A 22,248-nucleotide genomic window follows, 5' to 3' on the forward strand; every position below is an offset into this window, starting at 1 on the left:
CAATTTTATTTTGACATTAAAAATAAAAAACGTAATGTTTGAATGTTTAGTTTGCATTTTATTTTTTGTCAAATTTCACTTGGACAATTGTTGATCTTTTTTTGAAAACCAAATATTTTAAAGGCAAAAAAAATCTAAAGGTGGAAAAAGTACAGCAGTAACAATGGGGGGGAAAAAACAAAGGTGCATTCAGCATTTGTGGCTACACCAGGCGGCGGCATTACGGAACATGCGCAACCATGGCGATGTTTCGAGTTGTGGTCTGAAGCTGCGGGGCGCCCACGGCCACTGCCAGCCCAGTGTGCATCGCTCCGGGTGGGGCATCATAGCCAGGTGCCTGCCGTCCCCGGAGCTCAGGCCTGCCACGCCTCGCGGCGAGCCGTTAGGGTTCAGGGGATACTCTTCGGTGGGTTGGCCGGCGTCGTCCAGGTAACGGACTGGGGCCAGGCCACCCGAGGTGATGTCATCAAGAACCCGGGAATTACGGAACTGCATCAAACCTATGCAGAGGGGGTGAAATTGTGTTCAATGTGTAGCAATGAATCAAGCGTTCGGTCGGCGAGGTACCTTCTCCGTGAGCCACCCAAACACCCAGAGCCGAGCCTTCCATGCCGGAAAGCCACACGGACGGTGACGCCTGGATCCCCACAGTGACAAAGCGAGACTCGAATCTGCCCGACTTGTTGTGGGTCAGAACCACGTCGGACGCTGGGGGACAGAAAAATAAAACAGACAGAGTCGACATTTGAAATAGACCAAATACTACCGAATACTCGAACGTGACCTATTAATGGGCCAATATTAGCCTTTTTCAAAGTGGGCCGAAGGAAAATGCATCTCACCTGCGCCATCTTGGCTCTCTCCCACCCAGCCCAGCAGAGCGAGCAGCTGGCAGCCGTTGCAAATGCCCAGGCTCAGCGTGTCAGCCCTCTGCCGGAAGCGTTCGAACTGGGCTTTGGCGGCGGCGTTGTAGGCTACGGTGGCGGCCCAGCCTTTGGCCGAGCCCAGCACGTCTGCGTAGCTGAAGCCTCCCACAAACACGACGGCCTTGAATGGCTCCAGTGTGATGGCGGCTGAGCACAGGTCCTGCATGGTCACGTCCCACACCTACAAACCAGTGGACAGACAGACAGAGAAAAAAATGTTGCAGAGCACAATTTTTAACCAAAGCCAGATTGAATTGAAAATCTTGCGCACCGACCTCAAATCCCGCCATGTAGAGAGAAGCCGACATTTCTCGATCGCCGTTGCTGCCTTCCTCCCTCACCACGGCCACACGAGGCTGCGCCGCTGCTTCAACAAAACACATTAGAAGTATAACGATTCATCGACAACTATAATCGATTATCAAATGAATCGATAATTATTTTTGATCATCGTTTCTCCAAATCCTACGAATTTCAGCCTCTCAGTTGTAAAAATTCTCAGGTCCTCCAGGAGACCAGACATTCTTTTTGGAGTTAGTCTCACCAAGCTGCTTGCAAAGAGGCATCTCAGACGGATCAAAGGTGACTTTAAAACTGGGCTGTGTCCTCCTGGCGAGCCCCTCCTCTTCCTGTTGAACGCAGAGCTCGTCGGCCTGCAGGCGCTCCAGCCGGAAGCTGGTCTCCTCCCACAATGCTCGGAAGACAGGCAAGGGTTCCCTCAGCACTTGTTGTCCGTCCACGCGCACCGTCACCTGGAGAAAGTGCAACCAGATAGAACGTGAAGATGGCGGAGATTAGGGAGATGATGAAGAGGAGGTCTCACCATGGCCTCGGGACCGAAGCCGCTGGTTCTGCCGATGCGGTGACACGCAACGCCGGCATCGAGGAATCGGCAGCGCGCGCTTTCTTCATCGGGCTCGGACACCTCCAGAAGAAGACCCAGTTCTTCGCTGAAGAGCACCTCCAAGACTGCATCGAGGATCAAGACACTTCATTAGGTACACCAGCACACGCTCTGTTTTTTTTAATCCTCAAAGATGCTAATAATGTGGCCATCTCTCTCACCTCCTGGGGCTCCCTGCGACGGCACATCCACGTCCACGCCTCGGTTTCCAGCAAACGCCATCTCCAGTACACAGGAAATGAGGCCTCCGTCGCTGATGTCGTGTCCTGCGCTCAGCAGACCATCTGAGGGGAGCGCGCATTGCATCTCATTACAGCAAATCCTAAAAATACTCTGTTGACGATGCATTTCAAAAGGCAAACTGACCGCTGATTAGCGACTGAGTGATGTTGAAGCAGGCAGCCAGGAGTTGTGGCTGGTCCATATCAGGAGAACAATTTCCAAGCTGAGCGTAGCATTGAGCCAGAGCCGAACCACCCAGACGGTGCTGGCCCGGGCTGAGAGAAACCCACAGCAGCACACCTGCAGACACGAGTCAAAGGTAAGGACAGAACACCTCTTTGGTCTATGTGTGCATTACCTTTGCCATCTGGATCCTCAAGATCAGGCGTGACAGTGGCACTAATGTCTGGACACACGGCATAGGCCGAGATAACCAGAGCTCCTGAAACGCAAGCAAAGTAAGAAACAAAGCAGGTGGCACAGAGTGACATTTGCGAGCATACCTGGAGCTTTGACAGTCTCCTTCCCAACGCGCGCGGCCATACTCAGCGAGTCCTTGCCGCCGTCGATGGCCACGCCCAGCTCCCCCATCACCTTACACATGGCTCGGCACGACTCCCAAAGGAGCGCCCCCTCGCCGGGCAGCTTGGCGGCCCACATCCAGTTCCCGCTGCATTTCACATCCTAGAACAGACACAAAACATTTTAAAGTTGTACCTTGACTTACAAGTAGTCTCCAACGTCAAGGTGCTAATTCATTGTTTTGTCACGATGAGGCGTCGGCTCACCTTTAGCGCAGTGACTTGGGCAAACATCAAGTTGGTGAGCGCTTCGCCAACCGCCATGCGAGCTCCCGCCGCCGCGCTCACCAGCGCTTTGATGGGCTGCTCGCCAATGGCCGTCGCCGCCCCCTGCAGGCCCAGCGGCGACAGAGCCACCACGGCCACATCTGCCAGCGGCGTGTGAAGGGGGCCCACGCACTGTTGCTGGGCCACCAAACCCGTCACGGACCTGTCCACCTGCACCAAATTGGCAAATTGATTAGATTGAATTTATTCTTGTATTTACGACAACAAGTAACAAGAACAAACCTTATTGGTCAGGTAGCGTTTGGAGGCCACAGCGGGCAAGCGTAGAACTCGCTCCAGGGCGTCTCTGACCGTCAGCCCAGCGGGAAGGTGCAGCGGCCGAAGCACGGGGTTCAAGCGCTCCATCCTGAACGTCTTCTGGGGCATCTTGCCTAGCACCCATTCCAGCTGCAGGTCCACAGGATGGCGCCCGTTACCGACTGCGCCCTCGTCGTCCACCAACACAATCTGATGGAAAACAGAAGCTAGGACTAAATTCCAGAGGAACGCTGATACATCCCATACAAAGATGCGCACCTTGCCATCGCCGGTGATGTTCCCCACAAAGTCCACAGGGCATTTCTCACGTTGGCACACCCTCTCCAAGAAGGCGCGGTCTGACGGGCGTAGCAGCAGGGCGTTGCTCTCCTGATACTCAGCTCCCCACAACTCCAGCACACTCAGTGTCGGGTCGCCTTTCTGAAATGACAAACTGATTTTATTATACTCGCATTTTGTTTTCTGTCGAATTTGCCGTTTCTTATCAGAATGAATGGAACCGGACTCCAACTGTTTCATTTATACACAGATTGCTTTTTGCGAAACTCACGACGCCTTCAAACGTCGCATTGCTGGGCTCAAAAAGTACCCCTGAGCTTTGATCTGATTTTTACGTTTCATCTCACCTGGAATCGGCTGCAGTAGATGACAGCACCAGCAGGCTCGCTCAGTTCCTTTAGAACATTTCCTGGAAATGGAAAAAAAAAGTGAGTTTCATCATTAAATCGCCTGGGGAACATTCCCTCCTACCGTTTCCTCCCGCTCCCTGGTCATGAATGCTGCAGATGGGGTTGGCGCCGCCGCCGCCTCGTTCCAGGCAGGCCCTCAGCGCTCGATTCATCTTCTGTTCCATCTCGGCGTCTCCTCGCTGCACGGCGCCCAAGTCTCTATCGCTGGAGTTGTCGCCTTGCACCTGTCGGGCGCCGAAACAGATTGGAGCGTTAATATGAAGCCACTGAACATCACACAACAGTGGCCATACTTGAACAGATGAAGCCGCTCCTCCTCCCACGCCGATTCGATACACCGGGCCCCCAATCTTCACCACTTCCATACCTGAGTGACGAATGTAAGACTGTCGATTAATATTGACGATTACACTAACTTACCACAAAATGAGGAAAGAGAGCCCATACAAGAGTTATGTTTATTATTATTACCTTTCTCTGGCTGCTCTTTCTTGACATGTGCATCCTCAATGGAACCGAGTCCTCCGCTGAACATGATGGGCTTAATCCACTCTCGCCGTTCCCCACTGGGCACCCGCATGCCAAAGGATCGGGCGAATCCTGGTCAATAAAATATCAGGTTTTTTTTTTTCCTGTTGTCACAATTGCGTGTGCAGATGTTTCATCTACCCACCTGACAGAACCGGCTCGCCAAACTTGTTCCCGTAGTCCGAGGCGCCATTGCTGGCCTCGATGGCCACCTGTAACGGCGGGGCGAAGCTGGTGGGGTACTCCCATCCGTCGCCATCTTGCTCCCAGGGAAGCGAGTAACCTGAAGAGCACGTCGGAAGGCGTTAAAGTGTGTGTGTGTGTGGCTTTGAGAGCCGGTGAGTCTCGGACCTGGTATGTGCAAGTTGCCAAAGCAGTATCCGGCGGTGCCGGCGATGACGTGGCCTCCCTGCCCGGCGCTCTGGACGTCTCGTATGCGGCCCCCGGTGCCCGTGGTGGCGCCGCTAAATGGAGCCACGCCTGCGCATTTAACCACGACACACTTATAGAGCGAAATTGATAAAAAGGGCACATTATTATTTCCCAGTGTGAAATTAAACAAGTCAATCTTGTGTTCAAGTGATCTGACCGGTTGGGAAGTTGTGCGTCTCAGCAGTGAAGATGACATGTCGAAGGGACCGGCGTGTTTCATAGGGACTGGCTCGCGAAGTATCTTTGGGGTAGAAGCACTCCAGCTCCATGCCTTTGATACCACTAAACAAACACACATTGAAGTGGCGCACAAACACCCAGTGTGTTGTTTGCTTTTGTCGAACCTGCTGTTGTCGCAGAACTTGATGACATTGTTGCCGTTGCTGTGCTTTTGCGTGTCCATGATGAGACGGAAGAGCGTCTCCTCCTGTTCCTGCCAGTTGATGAACAAGCGGCCTCGGAAGAACCAGTGGCGGCTGTGCTCGCTGTTGGACTGGGCCAGGTCGAAACACTCCACGCTGGTCGGGTTCCGCTTGATCTTCTGGAACATTGCCGTGTACAAGTCCAGATCCCAGGAGTCAAAGGCCAGTCCTATGTGAGGCAGACGCATGAGAGCTTCACTTGGGTTCTTTGACTCCATATTTATGACTTTGGAAAGTATATCATGAGTACTTTTTTTTTTTTACCTCGTTTGTAATTTGAATTTGTTCAAGAAATATTTTCAGTCATGTCATTTGGATGAATTTTATTTTTCAAATTTTTCTCATCCAATATTTGTTAGAATTATTTTTTTTCCCCAATATTTGTGAATTGTTCATTTAATACATTTACAGTTGTCTAATATTTTCACCAAATTTACACCCAGTATTTTTTCTAACATCATAATATTTTTGAGTGTTAATGGTCACTTCCTCTACGTGTGGTCACGCACAAGCACATGCAAGATAATGAGAAGCATGGCGGTGGTGTGACTAGCAATAACATTAGTGCAGGCTCATGTGACACCATTACCTCCACTAGCAGACAGACAGCAGTCACACTGAAAACGGGCCGTGATGAAGAGAACAGAAAATTGATATGTACGCGAATGAGGGATTAAACTAGGAAGGGACATTTTTACCCAGCTGGTCATTGGCTTTCTCCAGCGCCGCTCGCCCACCGCTCAGGACGTCCACCTCATACACGGGCTGCGCTTGAGCGTCCACGGCGAAGGAAGCGACGGGACGCTCATAGACGCATTCCGTCATGCTGTCATGCAGGAGGACGATCAGATTCTTCACGTCTTTCTGGAAGTTGGTCGTGTCCCCATCGTCCTTTGGCTTGAGGAAGAGAAGACACAGGAATTGATCACACAAATATATTCCTTATTTCTTTTGAGGCATGCTCACCTTGATAAGGAACCTCCGTGACAATTCTATCCGTGTGACGTTGGCAAGGCCGGCGCTCTGGCAGATGGAGACGGCATTGGTGGACCACGCAGTGGAGAAGTTCAGCCTGAAGAGCACAATTAGTAGTTTGTATTGTTTTCTAAGCAGGTCGACTCAATTTTCATATTACTTTCTTCTTCAAAATATTTTTAATCAATACAAGAAAAAAAAAAAAATCACCACACGGTACCTAGGTCCGATCTCCACCAGAGTAGCCCCGTCACCCTCTTTTAGTTTGGGCGTCTCACTGAGCGTTTGTGCCTGTAGCGGCGGTTGGAACAACCAGATGAGGACCTCCTTGTGTTCTGCACTCAAACTGTCGCTTCCTGCCGCACACAGAGATAATTATCATTAATTATACAGACTATGAAAAGTCTACACACCCCTGAGCAAATGCCATTTGCACAGTTATGTTGATTTTATATGTCTACTGGCTGTCAGGTATTTATTTTGCACATACCCGTCAGCTCCACGTTGTAGCAAAGCTCCGTGGAGATGGACAGCTGGGGGTAGAGCTTGACCGCCTGCTGAAGGCTCCGCTCCTTCACCTCACCGCCGTAAAATCTCACCACAGCCATGACTGACAGATGAAAAGATTGGTAAAAGTTGAGACATAATATTCTTTCATTTTATCATTGTGTCTAAAATGCTGTCACACACACGATGAGGCTCAGACGCGTCTCACACGCACACAACTCAGAAACACACACTAATAGCTACACACTAAACACTCTCACACATAAACACACGTGATGGCAAACGTTGTGCCGCACAATCACACAACTTCACATTCTTTTCTCAGCAAAGTACGACATTGTATATTCTTCTTTTGTTACTGAACGACTACCAGGAGATCAACGAAGACAAATTCCTATCTTTAATTTTTTTGGGTGATTTAGCGCCATTAGTTACGATAGAAGCTAAACTAGCTGCTAGCTTAGTCCCCCCTCTCAAAAAAAGTTAGCTAACTTACGTTAAAGTGTGAGTGAGATGTTCTTTTCGTCCCCGAAGAAGGTAAAGAATAGTCGGGAGAGAGGGGACGACGTGACGGTGCTGGTTGGAGGCTGACAGAATGGATGGAAAGCGAGTGACATCCGCGTGGACTTCACTTGGAGAACAGGACAAGGAGGTGCTGCTCTGCGCAGGCGCAGTGCTTATCTCGAGGAACGAAGAAGGATGACGACCTTGTGACACTTGAACGCATCACGGGCCACAACAGAGGAGAATTGATCGAGTTTATAGCCACCAATACATCAGTTAATGGTCGATTTTTTAATCATCTAATACAATTTTTGTAGCATTGTTTTGTAGATTTATATTTTGCATTCTTTTCCAACATTTTGCACTTCCCTCTATTTTTAATTTTCCAATATTTACCAATTTTTTGTGCACCAATGTACTTTTTCCAATGCATGTAGACCAGGGGTGTCAAACTCATTTTTTTCACGGGCCGCATTGTAGTCCTAGCTTCTTTGGGAGGGCCATTATGACCCAAATAAATGTATGAGCACCTCATATTATATACAGTAAAAGCTACAAAACAAATATGACGAGTAAAAACTGGTCAAATATTTAAAAAAATAGATATTAAAAGTGAAGACAATTTGCAATTCTAACACCAATTTGATGCACAATTTGTCTACGCGGGCCACATAAAATGAAGTGGCGGGCCGGATCTGGCCCCCGGGCCTTGAGTTTGACACCTGTGATGTAGACTGTATAAAATAATGTTAGATTTTACAATATTTTGTAACATTTTTAGAAAACAAATCAAGAGTCAGCTGCAGTCTTAGATATATTTAATAAATTAAAGCCAAGGTACAAAAAAATGTACATTTCAAACCCTCCCTCTGATTCACCACCGACACCATCATTCCCCTCAGACATATGAGAATCCAGTCTGTCACTGTTCATATACAAACTCCATAGACTTTCCAAACGCTGAAGAGGTCAATAGTCCCGAAAGCCTTGTCGCTCTCCCCCACTGAACACAAACACATGCTACATGTCTGCAGGCACCTCGGGTAAGACAGCAGGATTAGAGTGTGGATGGGAGTAGATACATTTGAATGCTGATGATGGTCCTCTTCATCGATATTCATGACCTCCGATCCCGATTTCAAGGAGCCTGATCAATGACCGTCTGGTGAAAAGTGAGGCTTGAAGTGTCTTTATGATGGAGTGAACAATGAGGAGGTTACGGTCGTGTACTTGTAGGTCCAATATAAGTGTGCTGGACAAGTGTTTAAAGATGCAGCTATGAATTTGCACAGTCAAAAATATGCCGCAGAAATAACTAATAATATGCACAACTTTGATTCCTTTTATCAACGATGCAGGGGTGGGGAAACCATTTTTGGTGGCCCTAAAGTCTGAGCATATGGGCCAGTGATTGCATTGCGTAACAAATTTTACAAATGCCACTTGATAATATTTAAATTGGATAAAAAGGCAAAAAATGTCCACGCAGTCAATTTTTCACATTCATAGTTATGGACAATTAATTTGGCAAGAGAAGCTAGTTCCAAAATAGTCTTCAATGAATCTGACGCACGTTTTAGAATGTGGGAGGAAGTCAGAGGACATGCAAACTTCACACAGGAAAACTTGAGCCCAGATTCTAGCCCTGAATTTCTGAACTGTGAAGCGGATAGGACAACCACTTATACACCATGCTAAAAACTTTAATTTTATGAAAATGAGCTTTTTTTTTGCCTGTGTCCAGACTTTAGGGACACCGGGTTGTTGTCTTCTGCGAGCCTTTTTAAATGAAGAAATAAGGAATGACTATTCATCAGGCTCTCGCAGCTTCCCCATCCCTGTCCCCGCCTCGCTTTTCCCAGAGTTCCCTTTTCGTCCTTTAGTTTCAAACGCGTACCACACTCACACGAATTAATCATTTGGCAAGAGCAGGTATCACGGGGTGGTCCAGATTACCCCCCCCCCCAAACATATGACATTTACATCACGTCCTCCCCAGTAGCAGCACGACTTCTTCTTTCAATATATAAAGATATCATATATGTATATTTATATATAAGTCATCCTGAATGAGTACGTCTAGTAGCTACGTTACGATACCATTTTCATTTCACATGGATAATCACCAGGAAACCACAGGAAGATCAAGAGAAGGCCGAATGACACACCGGCCCATTTTGCAGTGAAAGGAACTTGGAGGGGGACACGAGGCAGCATGCTGGGAAGCTGGAGGACGGGGGAAAAAAAAAGCCTCCCTAAAAGCCACAAGGGTGTTTGTTCATTAAAAGGGGTCCAACGTCTTGTCCCGTCATCAATTCCTATGTCGCCCGTCGGGGGTTTTGTTTCGTCAGTACTCGGCGGCGTACTCGGTGCCGTGCAGTCCTCGGCAAAGCAGCGTGAACTCCTTGACGATTTCCTTCACCCGCCGCTTGTTCACTCGCTCTCTATGTAGAAAAAAGAAAGATTCAATCTTGCAATAGAACTGGCCATATTGAAACTCTGAGTTGACTCGTGGTGCTACCGAAGTATCTGCTGGGAGAAGTGATCCTTCTGCGCCGACGTGACTCGCGACGACGGGAATCCCGGCGGCTGCAGCGCCACCTTCAGCCAGACGGCCAGCAGCGAGAAGCAGTGCTTGTTCAGACTGAACAACACCTCTGCGAATTGGTCCATCAGGTTCCGAGAGGCTCCGCCTCCGATGCCCTGGACAAAGTGGGGGAAAATATAAACATTTCAATATCTACCTAGTTTTTGTTTACATGTAGGACATGAAATATTGGTCACCTCTAGAAGGGCCTGGATCAGCAGCTTTCCGTCCTCCTGCAACAATCTGGCCACCGGGGGCACGTCGGAACAGCGTGGCAACAGCTCAGTCTGAAATGGACACAAAGCCGTCAGCAATGTGTTTGAATCTCCATCATTTCACACAAAGGCTCGCACTCACAAAGAAGAGACATGTCGACTTGACGGTCGGAGCCTCGGGAAACTTTAGCGATAGAATCCCTGCAAGTGGGGGAAAAAAAAATAAGATGGTCAGATGTTAGACAGTTACTAGGAAGAGTTTAAAAACAGCTTTTTATGTCAACAAAAAAATTCTGTTTGGTTTGTATGAAATATTTGTTCGGATAAAAAAAGAGATAAAAATAAATAAATAAATAAATAAAATATATATATAAAATATAAAAAACGTAGTCTACTGTCAGGGAAATGGTTTTACATTCCCTTACTGTATCCAATTGGAACCAAACGATGAAATTCTGAAAGCCAACGTTCAACCTACCACAGTGGTACACAGCTTTTACGTCCAGACTCTCAGACAAGTACAAATCGGGCTTCCGTTTGAGGGCCTAAGAGACAAACAGAAGCGTTAGGTGGCTTGGTTGACACGGCGCGGTGAAAAAAAAAATTTTCCATTCCTACCAGCCTGGTAGTCATATCTGACAGCAACGAGGGACTGAGAACAGATCTGGCTACCAGGCCGCAGTGCTTGCCTCGACTATCCAAAAACTTCAGAGAGAAAAATGCTCTGACGCACGACTCCGCAAATATAACAAAAGAATTGCAACCAAAAGTTTGGAAATAAAAAAAAAAAAAAAAACTCAAGTCAAAACTAAATCCAATGCTACGTCATTTTGGATGTGTGTGTTTTTGGTTGAATATGCAACAAAAGTGTGCAGGTAATCGACATGTGCAGATAATACAACTCATCTCATAAACAACTCATTCAGGATGGAGGAGAGAGGGAGAGGAGAGGAGGAGGAGGAGAAAGATGGAGGTCAGATCTATCCAAAGATAGAAAAAACAAAAGGGAGAGGAATGAAGACAATAAGAACAAAAAGAATTATTCTTTGAAAACAACAGACAATCCATCAGCCAATTTGTCTGGAGGGATTCATATTAGAGTTGAATATTAATTCTTTCGGGGGCTCTGATTGGCTGTGGGCTGAAATGACTGAAGAGGAGGGCACTCAGAGACTAAGCAGTCACCTTTGAGGGATTTTCGACAAATAAACGATTTACGTGGAATCTTAAAACGAGTCGATGCTTTATCAATTTAAGTTACAGCTTTTGAGTTTGCTTGTTCACGGCTTTTCTCCGGAGACTACGGTTGAAGTTCACCGAGTACTAAATTGTCCATTTGAATGTAAGTGCAAATGCTTGTCTATAAATGTCCTTGGGGGGATTAAAAAAAAAAAAACAGCAGTTGTTTTTAAAGCCGTGTTCGCCATATTGCTGGTTGTTTTAGAGCATTTCGACTGATATTATTGTATAATAACAGAACCCACAAAAAGAAAGAGTTAAAAAAAAAAAAAAAAAAAGCTTGTTTCCGTTCTTTAGTCATCAGCAGTAGTTGGTTTCACCAAAACTAGCAAAAAGCAGGGATTGATGCTAATGTTTGCGTATAAAACAACAAAAACGAGGAATCGGTGATTCCTTTGGACCATTTGAAAGTTTTCAAGATGAACTGATTAATTTGATTTTGTAATCATTGTAGCTTTGCTCTTTTTATACCGTACATACACAATCTGTTCAAGTGTGAGGTGGCGAAACTTTGTCCGACATGTTGACGGGATTTCTCGCCCTCAAAAATTGCCGAGTCACTTTAAAAAAAATAATATCAAACTCAAGTCAAGGTACCATTGATAACCCCCCCCCCCCCAAACTGGGCCACGATTGATGTGACAAGGTGACTGTTAGAATGCTGAGCGTTTGAGTTGAAAAGTCATTTGAAAGCCTTACTCTTATGTGACGGGATATTTTAAGGTCCAAGATGAGAGGAGGAGAAAAGGACAGAGAGAAAACAGAGGAAGAGAGAAACTCAAAGTGAGTGAAATAAGTAACCAAAAACACACCTGAGCTTGGAGTTGCATAAATGAATCAACAATATCAGGATGATCCCTGGGTCCTAAAATATAATAAAGATGAAACTTAAGAAATCAAAAGAGAATAAGAATAATATACAAACAGCAACGGAACAGATTCAACAGTCATGTGGAACTCAAAAGAGAACTCAAAAGTAGTTCATTGAAATAATTCACATGTGAGTAAAGAACAAAGAGGGGCGGAAGGGAAGGGGCGGGGCAAGGGATGAAGCGTTGGCAAACTCTTGGAGGGAGAAAGAAAGAAAAGAATAGGCAGGAAGACGGAGGAGACATGGGTCTGTTTTCGACAAAGAAAGAGAGGAACAGAAGAAACCTAAGAAAGAAAAGTGGCTTTGGAGTGGGAACCCAGGAGGCACCTCTGTTACTGTGACGCTTTGGAGGGATGGGGAGTGAGCCGCTCACCTTGAAACACATGCCGCGTTTTTAATTTGAAAAAAAAAAAAATAAAAAAAAAATAAAAAAATAAAATTGGCTGGATTCTGGATAACAGACACATTCGAGATGCACCGTCCAAAAATCTCGGAATGAACCAGGCTTGTGTTTCAGCTGTCAGCGGATTCCCCCTTCGCTCCAAAGATGAACCGAAATTATTATTATTAGTATTAATTGCTGGACACAGACCACTCGACATTTCTTTTCAAAGCAGAGTGCCAATTGCAAACATAGAAAACCAAAATGATGCACATCTGACAAAAATACAATTTCAGTGAACAATGGCTGACAACTCCAAATGAATGTTGCAATGACCGACGTCTGTAGCGAGCGCCCAGCTTTAGCTGTTCCCACACTCCAAACATATTTTAGGCCTCAGCAAAGCAAAACCAAGCCCTCCCTGCAGCCCTACACACACAGACACACACACTAACTACAGAAGGAACACGGGGCTTATTCAGATGGCCGCCAAGCAGCTCGAGTAGCGGCGTATTCAGCGTTTACATGGCCGCCATATGAATAATCGAGCACAGCTATCTCGTCTTACTGAAGAAAGGCACCTGCTCAGAAAGGAAAGAGTTGAGGGGTCAAGGGGTGAGGCAGCCATTGCGGAAGCAGGGAGGCAGGAGACAGTGGTGGAGGCGGGAGAGGGGCGGGAAGGCAACATAAAGGGGAAGCGGGGGGGCAGACGTCAAATGTCTTCTTTTTTCTTATTTCGTGTTCGGTGTCTGGCCTGAGTGCCCAAAAATGCCTTTCCGGGCTAGATTGGAATAATACAGTCGCTGGACACAACATTAGGTACACTTTCAGACACTAATGAGTGTCATTATCTTTGTGAAGGCAGAATTTCCCTCATTATGCTGTGCAAGTGGAGCAAGTGTCAAGTCTGGCAAAAGTTCTGAATATTTAACAGAAAATATTCAACATTTGAACAGTCGTGTTTTCGCACGTCCCGGTCGGCACGGCAGCGTTACAACATCACTATCGCCACACGTGAATTATGTAAAATGTAGTTTCACTCAGCTGTTTTGTGTTCCACTTTTGGACCGTGTAAAATGAAAGGTTTCGCAATATTACCAAGCCCTACCTTGCTGGAAGATGGACAAGGTTACAGATGTAACCAGCTCAAACAGAGCCTTGATGGGTGGGAAATGTTCCGTCTGGCTGGCGAAGATGTGGACAAGCTGAAAAGAAAAAAGAAAAAGCTCAGATGAACCTGTGTTACGATCCTTTAAGATCTCCAGTGGCAGTCATTTGGTTATTTTTAGAAACGACCACATAGACAGAGTTGCCCTGGCAACCCATGTTCTGACGCAACGTCAGAGGAAGACATCAGCAGACCAGACAAATAAAAATAACAGGAAAAAATAAAATAACACCTGTCGTGTAAGGTCGAGGGCTGAGGCTTGGGGGATGGTGCTGTACATCTGTCCAAGCATTTGGCTCAGCTGCTCCACCATGGGGGCAAAGTTGTGTAGCAGCGTCTTTACCGACTTCTCGAAGATGGCGCACACGGCCTGAGTAGCACACGTGAAAATCGTTCAACCCACAAAGTCACCGAATTCCAACGGGTGAGGAAAGGAGGCGACGCACCTCGACCACTTGGGAGTCGTTCAGCCACTTGCTGAGCACGTTCTGGATGAGGGCAAACACTTGCTGCAGGACCACCACCACCTGAGGGGCACACAAATGCGTCGTGATATTGGCGGAAATAAAACATACAACACTTTCTATGGAAGATTTAGAGGAGCACTGACCGGGTTGGGTCCAGGAGGGGGCGGGGCCGTTTTGATAGGCGCAGCTGAGCCGTCTCCCGATTCGTCATCCTGTTTGCTGATGTCAAGCGTGGTGAACAAGTTGGACAGCAGCCCCAAAATGTGGATGATCGCTAATTTATTGGACGGATTAGGCTGAGAGGAGAAACGGAAGAGACATTCATTCATTATTCAATAAAAAAAGAATACAAATATATAAAAAAAAATATTAAAATTAATCCAAATAAATAGATAAAAAATATTCAATATCCAGTGAAGAGGAAAATCTTAAATTGTAATGTTTTATTTTTGTAGTCATTACAAAAATGCGCTTTAAATAAAACAGACGTTTTTCCAATTGAGTTAAGAAAGCCATCTTTGGTTCATGACTAAGAAGTCCCCTGCCTAATTGGATTACTTTCGCATGACTTGCATTTATCTTAATGAGGCCGCATTAGCACAGCGGTCGTCAAGTGGGGAACACGTGCTCATGAGTAGAACCCAATAAGAGGAGTTGTTTTGCAGGCTATTTCTCTCGGGATCCACATCCAGCCACACCTCATTCGCTTAATGACTTCGAGTTTGACTCACTGCTGTTTCCATGGCGATGTGACGCATTACAAAATGGCCATGCTCGATTTGAATACCAAACATTGACTCCGAGAGGTTGAAGGCCTGCCCACTAGGCGCCACTATTTGCCCGCTATTTGTTCCGAGCTGATTTGCCAGTCTGATGTCACGCTGACAAAGCAAATGCGAGACAGTAAACAACAGCGACGAGGATCGATGAGGTTGTGTTACTCTGCGTGTGGGTAGGCTGCCGACAAAGACAAAGATTCATCTTGGCTGACGTAGCGGATATTAAAAAGGCTTTTTTTTTTTTTTTTTTTTGTCCACCCACCGTCTCCTCCGCCAGCTTCTCTAGTTGCTGGATGTAAGGCGTGATTAGGGAATGAAGATTCCTCAGAATTTCCTCCACGGGTAGAGCAGACAGTAGAAAGCCCAACGCCTGCATCAGCCACATGCATTGACTCGTCTAGAAAAACAAAGCAGGTAAAAAAAAAAAAAAAAAAAGTATTTTAAAGGTCGTAGTTGTGTTATTTCAAAGAAAAAAAAGCCAGACCATCAACTGACCTTGTGGATCTGCTTTATTAAAACCTCCTGTAAAAAAAAACACACAATCGTGAACACAATACCTTAATGTGATCATGAAGTAGAAAACAAACGCACCTGAGATACGGCTACAATATTGGTGGCATAAGGCGGCAGGTCGCTTTTACACTCGCGGCAGATCTTCTTTAGCGTGGAAACGGACGAGACGGAAAGGTCCGGGTTGCCCAGAGCCTGCAGCACCAGGGGCAGGACGCTGCTCAGCATCACCGGGTGGTCAGCCAACCATTCAGCCAGAGCACCTGGTACCGGGATTTAAAGTCAAGCACCGGCGCCCCCGGGTTAAAGTCCAGCACCGGCGCCGAGTCTCACCTATAGTGAACATCACCGTGTCGGCCAGCTGAACGTTGTTGATACTGATTCTTGGGATGAGGCCTATGAGGCCCGGAATGACATCAGAGTAATTGACGTCTATCGTCTCCGCGATGGACTGGAAACCGTACAGCAAAGCTTCTGTGTGCTGGAATAAAAATATTCAGAGCGTTGGTGTATTTTGAACAGTGCTAATAAGCTAGTCACGTTTTTTTCTTTTTTTTAAGTTTCTCAAATCGGCGTCCCGCCCACCTGCCACGACGTGGGCTGCTCTGTATTCGTCAAGAGTCGTCCCAGTTTGTCATAGAGATTACTCAGGAGCTCAGCGCCCAGCATCTCGTAGACGTACATGAGCGTGTCAGAGATGTCCACCCTGAAGGAGAAACTACTTTTAGTCTCTTTCCCCAAAAAAAAAAAAAAAACTCCAGAGTGGACACAAACCTGTAAATACGGAATTGCTCCTTCTCATCCGAGGACCAGGATGCGTACTCTTGATCCGATGGGAACTGGGCTTTGTGGAGCAAAACATCTACGAGCTGGAAATACACCGGCCTGTACACTTGCAGGTACACTGCCTGCTTGTTGGACTCGAACGACATGATTTCATCCTTGAAGGCGATAAAAAGGCAATCTTAAGTGGCGGACGCAGCATTGGTGAGATGATGCCTTACCTGCAGCGTGTACCAGAAGGTGAGTGTGAGCGAGCTGGTGGTCTCATTGACCGGGTAGTGGCCCGGGATGCCCGTGCAAAACATGATCATGTTGACTAAAGCCAGGAAGCTCTGCCAGTGATCCACTTGCTCCAGCAGAATCCTGAATATAAATCACAAGTCATCATTTTTAAGTGTCTCTATATTGTTAAGGGGAAAAACACAAACCAACCTGGAGTGGTTTTCTCCCAACGTGACGGCAATGCGGCAAATCCCGTGGCAAGTCTCCATGTCGCCGTTCTGGACGGCCTCTCTGAGTTGCTCCTGGAGTGCCAGCACCGGCGGGACCAACTTCAGCAACGTGTTCACGTACCTAGAAGACACAAATATGTGAACGTTAACAACCGTCAAGGACACACACTTCCAGTTGGTAGAAGTTCAAGTCAAAACTTATTTAACCTAAAATGGCCAGACTTCGTGTTCTATTGAAATCAAAGCAACTGCTCGGAGTTGGCTCGCACGACATCTAGAGACGTCCTCGATGGCGTCATGCAATAGCGTGACATTTAAAGATCAAGGGTATGTGTATCCAAATGTCACAGACCATGTGTGTTTACCCAAAAAAATAAAAATAAAAAACAACAAAATATGCAGAGAGAGCAAGAAGGAGATGAAGGCGTGCATTTTTGCCAATGGACTGACTGCACTTAAATCGAAATTAGCAACTCTGCGAGTAGCACTTAACGAGTCATTCATTTCTACCCAATGCGAGCTATAAAGTTGTAGCTCATGTCCTAAAAAGGACAAATGAATAATTGTTTTGTTTTTTGGGGGGGGGTTTGTGGTCCAGAACTAATGACTGGTTTTTTAATTCATTTTATTTGGAAACGCCAGTGACCCAATTATTTGCATTTAACTATCAAAAGGTCTTACATACTATTTCCCCTTTAAAAAGCCTGACGTGGAGCGAGGGGAGGGGTGGGGGGTCAGTTGCGTTCTCCTCCCGACTACTCCCTGTTGCGATCCCCTCTGCAATTACCTCAGAGACGGGGAGGGTGGGGGGGTTGCCTGGCAACAGGATGCGGCTGCACCAATCGCGTGCCCTCCAATGAGTTGATTGTGATGAGTTTAAACAGAGGGAGAGAACCCGAGGCGGGGCGGGGAGGGTGGTAAGAGGAAATAGACAGGAGAATAAATATCAATCTATAGATTTCTCAAGGATGTAAAAATAGTTTGAGGTTCGAGAGCCATTAGACTCGCCTTAAAAGTGATTGATCAGCGTTTAGATCCTTCTTAGTCTTAGAGCAGAGGTAAGAACCCCCCCACCCCCTACCTCCACTTCCATCCTTTTGCGGAGAAGGGGTAAGGATTATTCAACACATCTGAATCGACCGGTCGCGATGACATCTCGCCCCGGCTCTGTAACCATAGCGACGCCAGCCAACCAAGACATGCCGCTCGCTTCTTCCACCCCCCCTTTTGCCTCTCCTCCCCCCTTTTAGCTGTCAACATGCCCCTGCATCACATCCCTCCCTCCCGCCTTTATGCCCAGCCAGTGCCCACCCACCCTGTCTCCTCCGAATGAAGTTATAACGCTCACAATTCTCCGACGGAAATTCTTCCATCATTACCATGACAAGTTTCAAGCTGTTTGAGCTGAAATCTCAATTGTAGGATTTTAGAGTTATTTATTTTGTTTATTAGATGGATGGATGGAGTTTTTATTCTTTATTTTTATTACATTATAATTTTAAATACCATAATTTGTTTTAATTGAGACATCATAGAGGAGTAGGGCCTGATCGTTTAATGGTTGCCGAATTATTAGGCCTCTACAATAACAATAGTCAGCCAGTTTTGCTAAATAACCTTCTCACCTTTGGGAGTCTGGCTGTGAGATGGCGTTGACCAGCGCCTCCACAGCGGTGTCAAAAAGTTCAGGGTCGGGCAGGGCAACAAAGCAGTCGTGCACCAGGGCTTCGCTCTCGCTGAGCGGCACGTCCAGCAGCACCCAAGACGATAGGCAGCGCAGCACTCGGGCCTTCACCGCCCCGGGGCTGTCCGTCCGTCGCAGCAGCTGCTGCAGCAGAGGGCAAACGGACCCCCACTCCCGGCCCAGGGCACCCCGAACCTGACAGGAAGAATATTTAGAATTTGTTGTGCTGCGGTAACAACATCAACAAATCATACCTGTCCCTTTCTGTACTGCGGCAAGCGGCTGGTCTGGAACTCCTCGGGAAGGACGGTGAGGAGCTCCAGCAGCGCCAGGCAACGTGCCCGCCCGTCGATCCCTCCGCCCTCCTCCTGGAACACCCGCACCATCTCGGACACGGCGCCGGGCCAGGCCTCGGGCATGGTGTTGAGCGCCAGCGACGCCAGCGCCACGCATAACCGCGTCAGCACCATCTTGGCGCCCGAGGAGAAGCAAGCGATCTGAGTGAACAGCTGGCTTTTCAACGACTCGTACTGGTCGCTGGGGATGTCCGACCAGTAGCGGGAAATCTTGGTGTGGAGCGCGCTGGCACCGAAATACTGGATCTCCGGCACCTGTGCAGTAATATGATGAATGTTCAATTTTACTCCTATGCATGTGACGGTGTGTGAATTTTTATACCTTGTCTGGGCTGAGCAAAGCCCAGCAGAACTGCCAGGCCTGAGGAGACACCTGGGCCTGCATAAGCCATTTCTGGGCCAGATTCTTATTGTCGATGTTGGGATCATAATACAGCTGGTGGAGGGCCTGCCAACAAAAGGCAAACAGAGGATAGTAAAAATCGAATTAAATCACTTGAAGTAGTTACAGTTGACGTTTACGTACGCAATGCATCAGGTCAATTACGACAATGAAATTCTTTCTGTTTGAAAAATGAAACTCCAGAATGTTGCGTGCAATAATATTTCTATTCTTGGCTATTTTACTGCATAACAGCTCCTTTTTATTTCACCAGTTCCACTTGACATAAAAGTATAAAATGCCAGCAACATTGCTTACTAATATCACTCCCCAAAAAAGCCCCGAGCCACTTTTTTACACGATTAGCAGAAAAGCATTGACCTAAAAAAAAAAAAAAGATGGCGCTCACAAGTACAGCTTCTGAGTGGTACACAAAGCAGCAAGGGGGTTTGAGAGCAGTCGAGATGAATGATGGCGGCTTCTGAACGCTTACAGGCGCAAATTCGCAATAAAAGCCACCGAACCATTCATCATTAAAACCACGGACAGGTTTGACGATGCTCTTGCAATCTTCCATCAGTGTAGCAAGCAAATTTGCAGTAGGATGCTTTTGTGAGTCAGCACCTCTCGACTTCCCCATTCCACCAATTGCCCTGTTAGAGTTAAACGTAGCAACGCGGTGCTGCGGGATCATTAGTGCAGCTCACCGGCCTCACTCCCGATTTAAAGGAGACGTGTAGAAAACAGTTTCCAGGCAGAGCCCCGACTATAGTGACTTAATGGAGAGACATCTACGAGCTCACATTGCTTGGTCACGTATCGTTCGCCATGCGAGCCCGAGGCCATTTTGATGTCATTTCTCTGAGCTACTACTTAATTTAAGCCGCTATCAAGCTAGAAACCCGCCTGTGCCACCTGGCTGCACCTGAGTACAGCGGGATGTTGGCAGAGCGGCCGTTGCGAGGCGGAGGAGTGGTGACACAAGTGAGAAAATGTCCCCTTGGTCACAGCCTCGCCATCTGCTCTCGCACTAAAGTGTGCCAAGTGACGAGCAAAATAGGCAGCCGCAAAGGATCAATGACGGGGGGAAAAAAAAAAGCCTCTTTTTACCGGCGATGTCGTAAGGGTCCAATATTTTTTTTTAGCACAGTAACACATTAGACGATGACATTCAAACATCCTCACAGAATGCTAACAATGAAGCGCCATGCCCTTCACTTGTCTTTCGCTTTCAGAGGTCAGGTCAGTATGTGTGTGGCTGGCGAGTGAGGACAATGTGTTACGTTGTTTGTCGGAGCGAAGAAAGAACAAATGCGTGCCCGCCGAGCCAGGAACCATCATCTCCGGGCGCTATGTACACAAAAATCAACAAACACCATCTTGTGGCATATTAGTACCGAAAAACTATGTTGAAGTAAATTGAAGAACTTCATTTCGATAAAAGTAGTGCTTGGTTCATCTGGTTCACACCACCCCACACATCAGGTACTTTCACTATAGATCAATTGAACGTGAATCAATTATTAATGAACCTGACAGACATATGAATTATGTATGCACTGGTTACTTGGTTGCTAACTGGATTGGGAAAATGACAGCAAAGGTCCGAGAAGATGTTAAAGTACAATTGCAACATCGCCATTGCACCTTTAATGACATCTCCATCCTCCATGGATGCCCCTCTTTCCCGGTCCACTCTGCACCCCCGCCCCGCCCACTCCCATCCATTTCTGCACATTACTCTACTCACACACACACACACACCTTCCTGTCTCCATCCTCCCCCACCCAACCCTTCAGTAGCGTCTGTGGCCACCCAGCAGGGAGATTTATGGCCGCAACACGACACTACACACAGTTCACCACCCTAAAGCAATCTTGTGCAAAATGGTGGATGAAGAGGCATCACTGTAGCTTTAAAATTTAAAGATCTTTGCAACGCAGTAGACCTCATTTCTGCCAGCATCACAGAATATGTGATGGCCAAGTAATTTTGTCCCGGGCTAGCGATTGTTCCAGTTATGCAGGCTGAATTTATGCCATTTGAATGGAGTTTTTGGAGGCAAGTGACGTCATTTAAAAAGTCAGTCTTGTCACCTTAGTGCGTATTTGTGCTTCTTAACAAGTGTGCTCAATTCTACCTCGTGAGCTTCCAACAAGCTATTTAACTATGACGGAAATATTTTGTGTCAGTGTGCCAAGTTTATTTTTTGAGTCGTATCTGTATTGTTTAACAAGAGTAAAGATGCAGACTGTTAGCTTAGCATCACGCACAAACACTCATGCATCTCTGGTCAACAATTTTAATGCACAACATGATGATCACTCAACACTCAGTTGCCTCCTTACCTTTTCAACATTCTCCACGGTGAAGTCCAAGGCGTCCTGTGTATTTGCTATCCGCCCCGGCGTCTCCATCATAGTAACCCCTTCTGGGGTACGGAGCTGTCAAATGTCCCCTAACCTCTTAACACACGCACAGAGGAAAACCGAATAAATCTTCAAGTGAAAGTTAGATGAAGTGGTCTCACAACTGGTGATAATCGGTGGTATTAGTGGGACACTCGCCGGCGTGCTAACACTAGCTCAACCGACTTGACAGCGGCGAGCTAACCGATGCTAACGCAAACCTATTAGAAACATTCAACACGGCTAGCGAAGAGGCTAACTGTAGCAATGCACGCCTCCCGATACTCGCCATCATTAAACCGCAAACATGATGCGCGGGATTAATTAGTAGGAGCTAGTGATGGAGCCCGTGAGTATTATAACGAGCTTTTCCATACCTTTGCGTCCGCTGGGGGAGAGCAACGATGCGGGCTGGCTGCCAGCTTGATGCCGCTGCTTTGCTTTTGCCTCCGATTCCGAACTCTGTGCTGCGTTACAGTGCTGTGGGAATTCTCAGTGTCATCCCGCCCAGCAACACCGCTCACTGCTCAAAGGTTAGCGTTCCTGATTTTGACATCTTTCGTTTTTGGTTTGTTTTGTTTTTTTACTATACAATATCACTCCTACATATGCATTGCCCGAAATAACGACGGTGGTCATTTTGACAGTACCGTGACGTAGTTCGTGGGAGCGATTCAATTAAGCAATTTTGGCTGCGTTCAAGTGCTGTTGTAACCCTGGCTGTCAAT

The 22,248-nt window shown here is 46.9% G+C and overlaps 2 protein-coding genes across 4 annotated transcripts; both read right to left on the bottom strand.

Moving 5' to 3' along the window:
- Positions 1-64: 64 nt before the first annotated feature.
- On the bottom strand, positions 65-13,195 carry pfas (phosphoribosylformylglycinamidine synthase). 2 transcript variants are annotated; one of them, XM_037249145.1, is made up of 27 exons: positions 13,183-13,195; positions 7,229-7,319; positions 6,716-6,835; positions 6,446-6,581; positions 6,217-6,322; positions 5,949-6,147; positions 5,173-5,419; positions 4,986-5,110; positions 4,748-4,876; positions 4,542-4,679; positions 4,340-4,468; positions 4,162-4,235; positions 3,930-4,092; positions 3,806-3,867; positions 3,438-3,599; positions 3,144-3,368; positions 2,841-3,071; positions 2,556-2,736; positions 2,411-2,494; positions 2,197-2,352; positions 1,992-2,114; positions 1,750-1,895; positions 1,471-1,678; positions 1,202-1,293; positions 843-1,107; positions 568-708; positions 65-500 (listed from the first exon to the last, which is right to left on the bottom strand). In XM_037249145.1, the coding sequence occupies exons 3-27, from the start codon at positions 6,831-6,833 to the stop codon at positions 190-192; spliced, it is 3,951 nt and encodes a 1,316-aa protein (XP_037105040.1). In that variant the 5' UTR covers positions 6,834-6,835; positions 7,229-7,319; positions 13,183-13,195; the 3' UTR covers positions 65-189. The 2 variants fall into 2 exon arrangements, with proteins under 2 accessions (XP_037105040.1, XP_037105041.1); XM_037249146.1 differs by lacking the exon at positions 13,183-13,195 and having other exon boundaries at positions 1,202-1,290; positions 7,229-7,391.
- Positions 8,038-22,057, bottom strand: LOC119121530 (importin-13-like). 2 transcript variants are annotated; one of them, XM_037249147.1, is made up of 23 exons: positions 21,898-22,057; positions 21,461-21,577; positions 19,052-19,177; positions 18,628-18,984; positions 18,315-18,568; positions 16,670-16,810; positions 16,459-16,600; positions 16,229-16,395; positions 16,040-16,160; positions 15,788-15,935; positions 15,536-15,717; positions 15,440-15,466; positions 15,207-15,341; positions 14,309-14,461; positions 14,145-14,225; positions 13,931-14,068; positions 13,639-13,735; positions 12,090-12,142; positions 10,517-10,583; positions 10,181-10,239; positions 10,021-10,110; positions 9,758-9,939; positions 8,038-9,680 (listed from the first exon to the last, which is right to left on the bottom strand). In XM_037249147.1, exons 2-23 carry the CDS (start codon positions 21,530-21,532, stop codon positions 9,584-9,586), a joined length of 2,889 nt encoding a protein of 962 aa, XP_037105042.1. In that variant the 5' UTR covers positions 21,533-21,577; positions 21,898-22,057; the 3' UTR covers positions 8,038-9,583. The 2 variants fall into 2 exon arrangements, 1 of the variants encoding a protein (XP_037105042.1); XR_005097695.1 differs by lacking the exons at positions 8,038-9,680; positions 9,758-9,939; positions 12,090-12,142 and having other exon boundaries at positions 10,030-10,110.
- Between the last annotated feature and the right edge of the window lie 191 nt (positions 22,058-22,248).

This window comes from Syngnathus acus, chromosome 4, assembly GCF_901709675.1.
Source record: "Syngnathus acus chromosome 4, fSynAcu1.2, whole genome shotgun sequence".
Classification (NCBI taxonomy): Eukaryota; Metazoa; Chordata; class Actinopteri; order Syngnathiformes; family Syngnathidae; genus Syngnathus; species Syngnathus acus.